Source organism: Rutidosis leptorrhynchoides, chromosome 9 (assembly GCF_046630445.1).
Source record: "Rutidosis leptorrhynchoides isolate AG116_Rl617_1_P2 chromosome 9, CSIRO_AGI_Rlap_v1, whole genome shotgun sequence".
In the NCBI taxonomy this organism is placed as follows: Eukaryota; Viridiplantae; Streptophyta; class Magnoliopsida; order Asterales; family Asteraceae; genus Rutidosis; species Rutidosis leptorrhynchoides.
The window spans coordinates 84,164,488-84,175,600 of NC_092341.1; the positions used below are offsets into that span (position 1 = coordinate 84,164,488).

General features: G+C 30.8%; 1 protein-coding gene across 1 annotated transcript; it reads right to left on the reverse strand.

Annotated features, from left to right (window-relative positions):
* Positions 1-38: 38 nt before the first annotated feature.
* LOC139866622 (thioredoxin-like protein HCF164, chloroplastic) lies at positions 39-1,022 on the reverse strand. Its single transcript, XM_071854912.1, has 2 exons — positions 465-1,022; positions 39-200 (listed from the first exon to the last, which is right to left on the reverse strand). The coding sequence occupies exons 1-2, from the start codon at positions 912-914 to the stop codon at positions 48-50; spliced, it is 603 nt and encodes a 200-aa protein (XP_071711013.1). The 5' UTR covers positions 915-1,022; the 3' UTR covers positions 39-47.
* Positions 1,023-11,113: the final 10,091 nt, after the last annotated feature.

Sequence of the window (11,113 nt, forward strand, 5' to 3'; positions counted from 1 at the left end):
GGTAGTATAGTTCTCGAAAGATGAAACTACTGACGCATCGTAACAGTTTATCTATGTGACGATCGCTTCAATTTAAGTAGATGAGAAACACCTGCAACTACATGAAGCCGGCTGCTTGGAACGCCAGTCTTTGCAAGCGCATTTCCATCCTTGTCCAACAATACAAAACATGGAACATACTTTATGTCATAATGAAGCAACTGCATAAAACCAAATGAAACACACAAATATCAAAGAACAAAGTAAAAATTGGTTAACTGTAATGCTAAACATTAACTAGAGAGACGATCTAAAAATTGACATGTGACAATTTGTGATTACGTGCATCACGTGCTTAAGTTTTTATGTATAAGTTGCCATGTGTCACTTCTATCCTTTTTTACATTAGAGTTGTTTACATAACCGACCCCAAACTGGTTTGATCATGACAAGGCATTTCGTCGAACAGGTAGAGTGCATAGTACCTCAGGCAACCATTTATCATTCTCAGCATCAACCATAACAATGTTAAGCCAATCAGCATTCTTATTCTCAACATGACCAACAAAATCAACCATTGAATTACAAAGACTACATTTCGGAGAGTAAAATTCGATAACAGTTGCATCTTTCCCATTAGTCAAAGCACAAGCCAACGCTCTCTGCTCTAATTCCCCTTGATCTTCACAATTCAAACTCTTGGTTGATGAAGCCCGAATCGGGGTTTTGGTTTGTGGGTTCGAGATGGAATCGACTAGTGTTGAAGCGAGTGAACCGATTGTTTGGAATGATTTGAATAGCCATGGAGGTCCTGATGAACATGAATTTAGGGGTTTGGTAGTGTTGGAAGTAGTGTTAGGGTTTGAATTGATATCCCATGGCCATTTTAAGCAAAAAAATGGTTGCTTTGGGGGAATAATACTATTGTTACCCATTGACTTTGTCTATCAATCTTTAGTTCAGGTAGCAGAGAAGGGGTAAAGAAGGAGATGACTGGAATCAGGGAGAACAATTATGATTATAATTACAGTTAATCGAGTTAATTTGATCCTAATACAGTTTAATCGGGTGAATTTGTTTAAACAAAAAGTTATACTATTAATCAATCGGGTTGAATGGGTCGGTTCAAACGGGTTTCGTGTAATATTGTACTCCCCAATCTGAAATAATTGTGTTACAAACAAATTTAATAAGTTATTAAGGTGTAAATAGTGAAAGGTGATTTCACCCATCACTTTTTAATCCATATACAATTTTATCTTTTAGTAGTGAAAACGACAACAAACTCTACCCACTCTTTTTGTGGTTGTTTTTTTCTTCTTTTTGTGGATTTTTTTTTTTTTTTTAATCTTTTTGTGGTTGTTTTTCTTTTTCTTTTTGTGGTTTTTTTCTGGCATATTTTAAAATCTTAGTGTACACAACCAACTAATCTAATAAATATACTAACTAATAAAAACATGAAAAGAATTAATTCTTTATTACAACATTATCATTATTTTTCTTTAATTGTTTCTTTTGAAGTTTTCTAATTCATCGTTAATGATGTCCCACAATAACATGTGGTTTTACTCGCTGCAACGCGTGACACAGTCGTTTTGTTCATGTAAATATTTAGCGCTAAGCATGACGCTATCGAATAATATTAACTTATGACTCACTACTAATCGACTACAAAAACAGACCAACCAAAACGCACTCGCAGCAACGCGCAGGTCGTTCTGTAACTAGTTTGTGACAAAAAACGTGGAATATGAAACCCTAGCCGCTGGTTTTTTGTAAGGATTAGATATAGGTTCCGCTTTCTTACGGTTGTTTCTACCCTTAAAAAACCATCCGTCTTCGTTCATCTTATACTGTGATCTTCCCATCTTAAATCTCCGGCGCCGTCAGATTAGAAGCTGGAAAGTCGAATTGAAATTCGTTTTCTTGCGTCAGGATTGAGGGTTCTTTAATAAATTATTAGGGTTAATTTAATAAAAGGATGGAGAATATGAAATGCTAGTTTACCAAATTAAAGAGTTACAATCTCATGCTCCCTTTATCGATCTTTTAATCTGTTTATGTTCTTTTTTTATGAAATTTGCCCTATACAATGCAATCAAGTATACAATGCAATCAAGTGAGAATTATTCTCATTACTTTATTACTCGTTTTTGTAATGGCTATTATTTAGAAGTTAAATATTTGATCAATACAATTAAGTTACCTAGTACCTACTTTATCCACTAGTTAAACACTACAAACCCTTAATATATTCAATACAAAGAGTTTTTATATTCACGTTATCTTACTAAATTAGTAACCGACCGCAAGTAGTGTTACTTTAATAGCTTGTTTATTGATAATAACGTGTGTGAAAGTGTAAATTAGCACGTTTTTTTACATGACCATGGTCCATGAGGACCCACTTTCAAGAAGTGTTAGAAAACCTCACAAACGATAACGGACATGTGACACATCGTGTGGGACCCATACTCATATTACCCACCCTTGTAACCTTTTCATTATAGAAGTGTGTTCGTTCTTTAATCTTTAATAAAATATCTATAAAATATTAATTTATTGTAGAATATACGCTTGTTATCATTAAATAAAGGATGATGATAATTATTTTACTTAATCTACCATAAATCATTCATTAACATATTGTACGGTACAATTTTAAATTATACAATTTTAAATAAACATTCATGTTAACATGAAATAAAAAATATGTGTTAATTAATAAATCATATTTTATTATTATTATTATTATTATTATTATTATTATTATTATTATTATTATTATTATATTTATTTATTTATTTTTAAAAAGCAAGCATTATATAAATCACGAGAAAGGATACAACAAGAAGGATTACAACGATAGCCAAACTAGACAAATCGATCGAAAAAGCAACCTACATCTAAGAAACCAACGAGTATTTATATTTAAAGCTGACTATATACTTTTATCTATAAGAACTATACGAGTTAATATGTCGAATTAACCAATTCCCACTCTTGTTGAAGAAGAAACATAGGAACCTGGATTAATTGATGTTTCGTTTATCTAGTTCGATCCTGACCGGTAATCTTAATTGTTTTGCTCTCCATATAAAGATTTTCACTTTTAAACGAATTGCTTTACTTATGAGAGTTTTAAAGTGAGACTTGAAGGTCGAATTCGTTCCATCAATAAGCAAAGATAGACATTTTATTTTTAAAATACCATAAGGTTCAAGTACATATTTTCAGGAATCACTTGCATTACTATTGATTTGAACATTTGATAAATCCATAGTTAATGCCTACAACTCATATTTGCCTACAATTCAATTTTTCGCCGTAAAAAAAAAAAAAAAAAATTTATGATAGACCTCTAATGGGCCCAGCCCAGTTCCAACAGAAGGTGGTGTTATTGTCCATTTTTATAATTCAATCTGCAATAAACACGTCCTTGACACATTCCAAAGTGAATAGCCTGTTGTATTTATCTTTTAATTTGATGTCACCACCATTGATCATGCCAGATTTTAACAGTGTGCCAGTTACCAATTTTTTTGACGAAAGATGATGTGAATCCAATTACTTTTGCATCAATTACCAAACCCTCTTTAATGATGATACTCCAAGTTGAGGCGCTATGTCGAAACCTATCATTGTTAGCAACATCTAACCCTCCACCTGACCAGTAAATACTAGAAATGACCTTGACCCAAAGAGAATTATGGTTAACCGCCCACCAAAAGATACTGATTTAGATTTTCATTCCGATAATCTTTTTTTGAACTTATCAATAAACCGGTTGCCACAAACATGCCTTGCTCATTTTTACGCCGAGAGGGAGACTTAGATATTTTAGTGGAAAAGAACTAGGTGAGCAGTTACACCTCTCGGCCAAATTGTTAAGCTCACAGTTGTCAACCCCGACACTATATAAACTACTCTTTTGGAAATTAACTTTGAGACCCGAGAGCTTTTCGAAACATTTAAGGAGTTTCATGATATTACCTAAGTTGATTGAGCTCTATTCATCAAAAAGGATCATATTATCGGCGTATTGTTAATGTGAGACTACCACCCTTTCTTGGCCAACATATACACCTTTAAGTTCACCAATGCTTTGAACTAACATATTCAACCCTTCCGCGGCTATTATAAAGAGGAACAGTGATATCAAATCACATTGCTTTACACCCTTTTCCGGCTCAAACTCTCTTGTTGGTGAACCGTTAACAAGAATTGAGATGGAAGTAGACGAAAGGGAAGTAAAAATTCATTTGATCCATTTTTCACCAAATCCTAAATTCTTCATTGTGTATATGATGAAGTCCCATTTTAGACAATCAAACGCCTTCTCAAAATCGACCTTAAAAATAAGAACCTTTCTTTTTTCACGTCTCAACTCACCTATAACTTCATTTGCGATTAGAACACCATCAAGAATATATCTCCCTCCTATAAATGCACTCTGCTCTACCTCGATTTATTTGTGTATGACTTTTGACACACGAATAGAAAGGACTTTTGATATAACTTTATAGACACTTTCAATAAGACTAATAGGACAGAAGTCTATAAGGCCGAGAGGGTTGTCGTCTTTAGGGATTAAGGTGCCAAACGAGGCGTTGCAACCCTTGGAGATTTTCATATAATTCTAGAACCAATCGAAAATCAAATCAGTTTTTATTAACCACCAAAACATTTTAAAGAATTTCATGTTGAAACCGTCGAGCCCCGATGCTTTTGAGCTCCTGCAACTTTGAATCGCCTCCCATACTTCTTTCCCACTGAATTTACACTCCAGGAGTGCATTATCATCATCACTAATACACGGTTCGTGGAAAATAAAAGAACCACTGCCATAGTCGTTTACTTTGAAAATAGAGGAAAAATAGCTGTATACTTCCTCTTTTATTTTCGAAGGTTTATCAGACAAACTTCATTTATTTGTAACCCTCAGATCATGTTTTTATTCGCATTTCTTTTGATACAATTGTGGAAATATTTTGAGTTTTCATCTCCTTCTAAGGTCCATTTAACTCTAGCCTTTTGTTTTAGCATGTTAACTTGGATTTTCTATTTAGCTAACCATAATTTCTTTTTATTCAACCAACACTCCTTTCACTTTCAGTAAGCACTCTACTTTCTTCAGTTTTCTCCCAATCATTGGTTGCCTTCAAATTTTTCTGTATTTCTTCCTCTAAATTCCCTAATATCGCACTGCACTTCTTGAGTTCAAGTTTAACCTCTTTAAGCTTATTTCTTAGTACATAGTCTGGTCTTGACCCACTGACATTCGAATACCATGTTTTTTAACCACTAGCTCATCAACACCATCCGATTTTGAGCCATTCGTTGAAGACTCTAATAGGTTTAGGGCCATAGTCCATAAGATTATTTCTGAGAATTATAGGAGCATGATCTAAATGTTTTCTTTCGAGAACCGTAGCAGACAAACTAGGCCAACAAAGATTGAATTCCTCCGATATCAAAAATCTATTAAGTTTACTAAACTTGATGCTATTGCCACAAACTCTTGAAAACCCCACCCCCCACCCCCCACCCCCCCCCCCCCCCCCCCCCACGCGAGGAATGTCAGTTAAACACGAACTGTTGATGAAATCGTTGAATCTAATGGCCTAATTGCTATTGAAAAACATAATTAAATCGCTCGGATTGAGATCTTATCTCATTAAAGTCACCACAAATTAACCATGGCATTATTATTATTATTATTATTATTATTATTATTATTATTATTATTATTATTATTATTATTATTATTATTATTATTATTATTATTATTATTATTATTATTATTATATCTTATACTAGGTTTTTGGCCCACGACCGTTGAAAAATCACGTAAAAAAATTAGTTATGATAAAATCACATTCATTATATCATTAAGCTATTACGATGCATATAACACCCCGTCAAAATCGATTAACGGAATTTTAACTCTAGTCCCAGTACTTGGCTTGACTTCTACGTAACAGCAATGTTTTACAGCGGAAGCAATTAATACCTGAGAATAAAACACGCAAAACGGGTCAACAATAATGTTGAGTGAATCTACAGGTTTTAGATAAACAATACAGTATATTTAAGAAACGATTTTCAGAAAATGTTTATTAGTGAAAGACCACTAAGGTTTAATATTAAAAGTTTGCAGACAACGTTTGTCACGTTTAGTCTGTTTGTGTACATCAATGTTAAGTTCAGTTGTGTATGACAGTCAAAAATATTTTGTTTCTCCTGTTTGCAAAATACAAGTTTAAGTGACCAATTACAGTGTATGAAACCACAATGGTTTCATATTTAAAGTTTGTAGAAAACACTGTGTCTTGTTTCAAATGTTTGTAGACACTATCATGTCAAATTTCAAATATTCGTAGACAATACCATGTCAACTTTTAAATGTTCATAGACAATACCATGTCGAGTTTTATTTCTCTTGTTTGTAAACCACAGTTTTAAATAGCGTAACATAGTATCTGAAAAATAGTATTCAGAAAAATAGTTTAATCGCATTTGACCACGAGATTTCTGAAGCAACCCGCCATAATCTATAAGGACGAATACAATAACATATGGATACACTGCGAGGTATTTGACCTCTATATGATACATTTTACAAACATTGCATTCGTTTTTAAAAGACAAACTTTTTTTACATCGAAAGTTGACAGGCGTGCATACCATTTCATAATATCCAAACTATAAATGACCTAATCTGTCATTTATTTAATAATAATCTTTATTGAACTCAATGACTTGAATGCAACGTCTTTTGAAATATGCCATGAACGAATCCATGTAATATCTTTAAAATGAGCAAATGCACAGCGGAAGATTTCTTTCATACCTGAGAATAAACATGCTTAAAAGTGTCAACCAAAAGGTTGGTGAGTTTATAAATTTATCGTAATCAATCATTTCCATAATTTTAATAGACCACAAGATTTTCTTTTTATAACATAATCCTCAAGCAGAATCCTCTCGTCTGCATTAAGGTAAAATCATTCATATGGTGAACACCTGGTAACCGACATTAACAAGATGCATATAGAATATCCCAAAAATAGAATCCTCTCATCTGTATAATAATAAGTCGAAGTACTAAAGCATCCGTACCTCAGATGGGGTTTGTTAGGCCCATAGATCTATCTTTAGGATTCGCATCAATTAGGGGTACTGTTCCCTAATTCTTAGGTTACCAAGCTAAAGGGGTGATATTCGGTCTAATAATCCAACCATAGAATGTAGTTTTGAGTACTTGTGTCTATTACGTAAAACATTTATAAAAGCAGCGCATGTATTCTCAGTCCCAAAAATATATATTGCAAAAGCATTTAAAAAGGGAGCAAATGAAACTCATAATACTGTATTTTGTAGTAAAAATACATATGACGATATTGAACAATGCAGGGTTGGCCTGGGATTCACGAACCTATATCATTTATGTATTCATTAATACATATAATCGTAATCGAAAAATTTCATATATTATAACTTTATATATTATTTATTTTAATTTGTATATATATATTTGAAAATGGTTATTATATATATATATATATATATATATATATATATATATATATATATATATATATATATATATATATATATATATATATATATATATATATTAAAAATATCTAATTTGTTTTATGTGAATATTTATACAAAAATTGTTAATATAATATATTCATACTTATATGTAATATTACTTATGAGTATAGTTTTATACTTAATGATATAGTAATTAAAAGTTGTATTTGATTATAATGATAATATTAATAATAACATTACTTATAATAATAATTATAATAAGAATCATAGTAATAATAATAGTGACATTAATTATAATACTTGTAACAATATTGATTTTTCTGTTAATGATAGTCATGATATTGATTTTAGTATTTATATAATGATATTCGTGATAATAATATTACTTATGTCAATATTAACACTTCTATTATTTATAAAAAGATATTAATACTAATATTAATGATAATAGTAATAGTTTGTGTTATTTTCGTAATAACAATAATAATAATAATAATAATAATAATAATAATAATAATAATAATAACAATAATAATAATAATAATAATAATAATCATATTCATATCCATGATAATAATAATAATAATAATACTATTAGTACTTAGTGATATTACATAGTACTAACTAAAATGATAATAATAACAATCATAATATTAATATTAACATAACAATAACAATAATTAATAATACTCTTAATATAAAATATAATACTAATAACAGTTATGATGCTTATAATTAAGATGATAATAATAATAATTATAATACTAGTAATAATGATATCAATATTAATTTTAGTAGTGATAATAATATTCATAACACTAATGATAGAAATAATAATGATTAATCATAATAATAATAACAACAAAATTAATAATAATGATAATAATAAATGTTACAACCTTTGAAGAGAAGCTTAAAAAAAACGCCACGGCCGGGACTCGAACCCACGACCTCTTTCTACCCGTCAACAATCTTTACCACCCAGCCATCCTTGTTTTTCTGATATAATGTTGTTTTAAATTGTATATAACCAGTTTCTATTTCATCCTCTTCTTCTTTCACAAAATCAAACGGCCAACACCAATTTAATCATAACAATCAAAGGTTTGTTTGGTTTTTGAATTTTCAACGAAATAGAATCGATTTAAATGTGGTGATTGGAATAAAAATAAAAAATAAATAAAAAATAAATAAAAGTATAAGCAGCGGCAGTCGCGAATTACCCATATGGACTCAAATCCAATTTCGAAAATTGAGACACTTTTAGGTTGTAATCAAAACATGAAATTGTCATACCCCGTCCAAAATCTTCCTGAACGAATACAATAACAGCTGGTACCATCGCGATGATACTGACTTCTATATGCCATGAACGACTCCATGTAATGTCTTTAAATTGAGTAAATGCACAGCGGAAGGTTTCTTTCGTACCTGAGAATAAACATGCTTTCAAGTGTCAACCAAAAGGTTGGTGAGTTCATAGGTTTAACATAAAACAATAAAATTCATCATTTTGATAGACCACAAGATTTAAATCCTGCATGGTACAAATGGGCCCGAATCCTATACCCACCTGTAATGTACATGCGATATCTTTTAAATACAGTACACCTTTCTCGTGTACGCAATCATTTTTCATAAATCTTAGTAACCGTACACATATCTCGTGTACAAAATATCATACACATAACCTATGTATAAAAATCATTCTCTCGATACATAACATTCACTTCAATTGGTGGCAATTATCATGTTCACATAATTCAATGGTGGCAATTATCATGTCCACATAATTCAATGGTGGCAATTATCATGTCCACATAATTCAATGGTGGCAATTATCATGTCCACATAATTCAATAATAATCTGCAGAACTTCTGTCTGCATAATAATTCATTCGAGGAATGTTTTGCGTGTGTCTATCTCGTCAAACATTTATAAAAGCATTTCATGTATTCGCAGTTCAAAACATATTTCAAGAGCATTTAATAAAGCAGTTGTAAAAACAGCGCATGTATTCTCAGTCTAAAAATGTAAAGAGTAAAAGGGAATCAAATGAACTCACCATACTGTATTTTGCAGTAAAAATACATATAAAGGCATTGAACAAGTATAGGGTTGGCCTCGGATTCACGAACCTATATCAATTATATATATTAACACATATGTTAATATTTAAACAAGTTTAGGTAATATTATTGATATACTTGTTATATTAATAATTTATATGTTACATTAATACTTAAATTAATCATAACTATTTTATATCTTTTAATTAAATAATTAATATTTATACATCAGTTTTTATTAAAGTACTTTAATTAAAATATATATGTATTTATTATATATATTATATATTAATGTTTAAACTATTATATCATGCATTAAAACTTAATATTAATATAATTGTAATATAGTTACATAACTAATATTTATTTGCAATAATAATAATAATAATAATAATAATAATAATAATAATAATAATAATAATAATAATAATAATAATAATAATAATAATAAGTAAACTACCTCAAAGGATAAGTTCTAAAAATAAGTGCCCTTGCCCGGGATCGAACCCAAGACCTCACACTTAAATACCAACACTCTAACCCATCCTTCTGTTTAGATTTTCTTTTATAATAATAATTTCAATTCCTTTTATCAAACCTCACGACCCAATTAGAAGCCCAACAAAGAATTAGTCCATTTATCATTTAAAGGAAGCCCAACATGTAGTCCTTTAGCTCTTGCTGTTGATTGATCAGGAATAAGGAAAAATAAAAATAAAGTGTAGCAGCCTAGATTTGAACTCAAGAAATCTCGATTATAAAGCACCCTTCTGAACCATTGAACCATTAGTTCGTTTCTGTAATTATTCGCTCTCTTATATTTTTAACACATACGAAACTGTTACCATCTTCCTCAACATTTACATCATCATCTTCATGAACTATCTTACATCTTAATCACCCTCATCATCTTTACTTATCATCATCGTATCTGTTTATCATCATCATTTAACGAATCATCACAGGATATCATCATCATCATCAATATCATCGTACATCATCATAACCGTACCATCATACGGTATTAATATGATCATCATCATGACCTTCACTTCATTATCATCTTAAAACATCATCATATGACCACGTCGCCACCACCATCAATTTATCATCGTTCAATAATTACACAGCATAACCTTAACTATACTTAAGTGTGTACGTATTTGGTTTATTGTGAAGAAATTGATATACCATTTAAAATCAAGGGCTGTCTCCATCGTGACCCGTTTAGTCCCACCGAAAAAGAAAAGGTTGGTCATAGTCCAAAAGTGAACGGCTCAAAAGGATTGCAACCCACTTTTCTTTTTTTTTTTCTCCAACCATCTATGTACTATGTCGACCATAAAGTGGTTTGTTCCACTTGTTTATTAATATTGCACTTATATAATACTATCATTATCCTACTCCCTCATCATTGTTATAATTAGAAATGGAAGAAAAATCGCGGTTGTAGTAGCTCGTTTAGGTTGAATTACGTGTGAGGTCATGGCGGTTGTTACAC

Excerpts from the sequence above, each read along its gene's own strand:
- LOC139866622 (XM_071854912.1), bottom strand. The coding sequence starts at position 914 with ATGGGTAACAATAGTATTATTCCCCCAAAGCAACCATTTTTTTGCTTA. Across the intron at positions 201-464 it reads ATGATAAATGGTTGCCTGAG|TTGCTTCATTATGACATAAA; the intron begins GTACTATGCACT and ends GGTTTTATGCAG.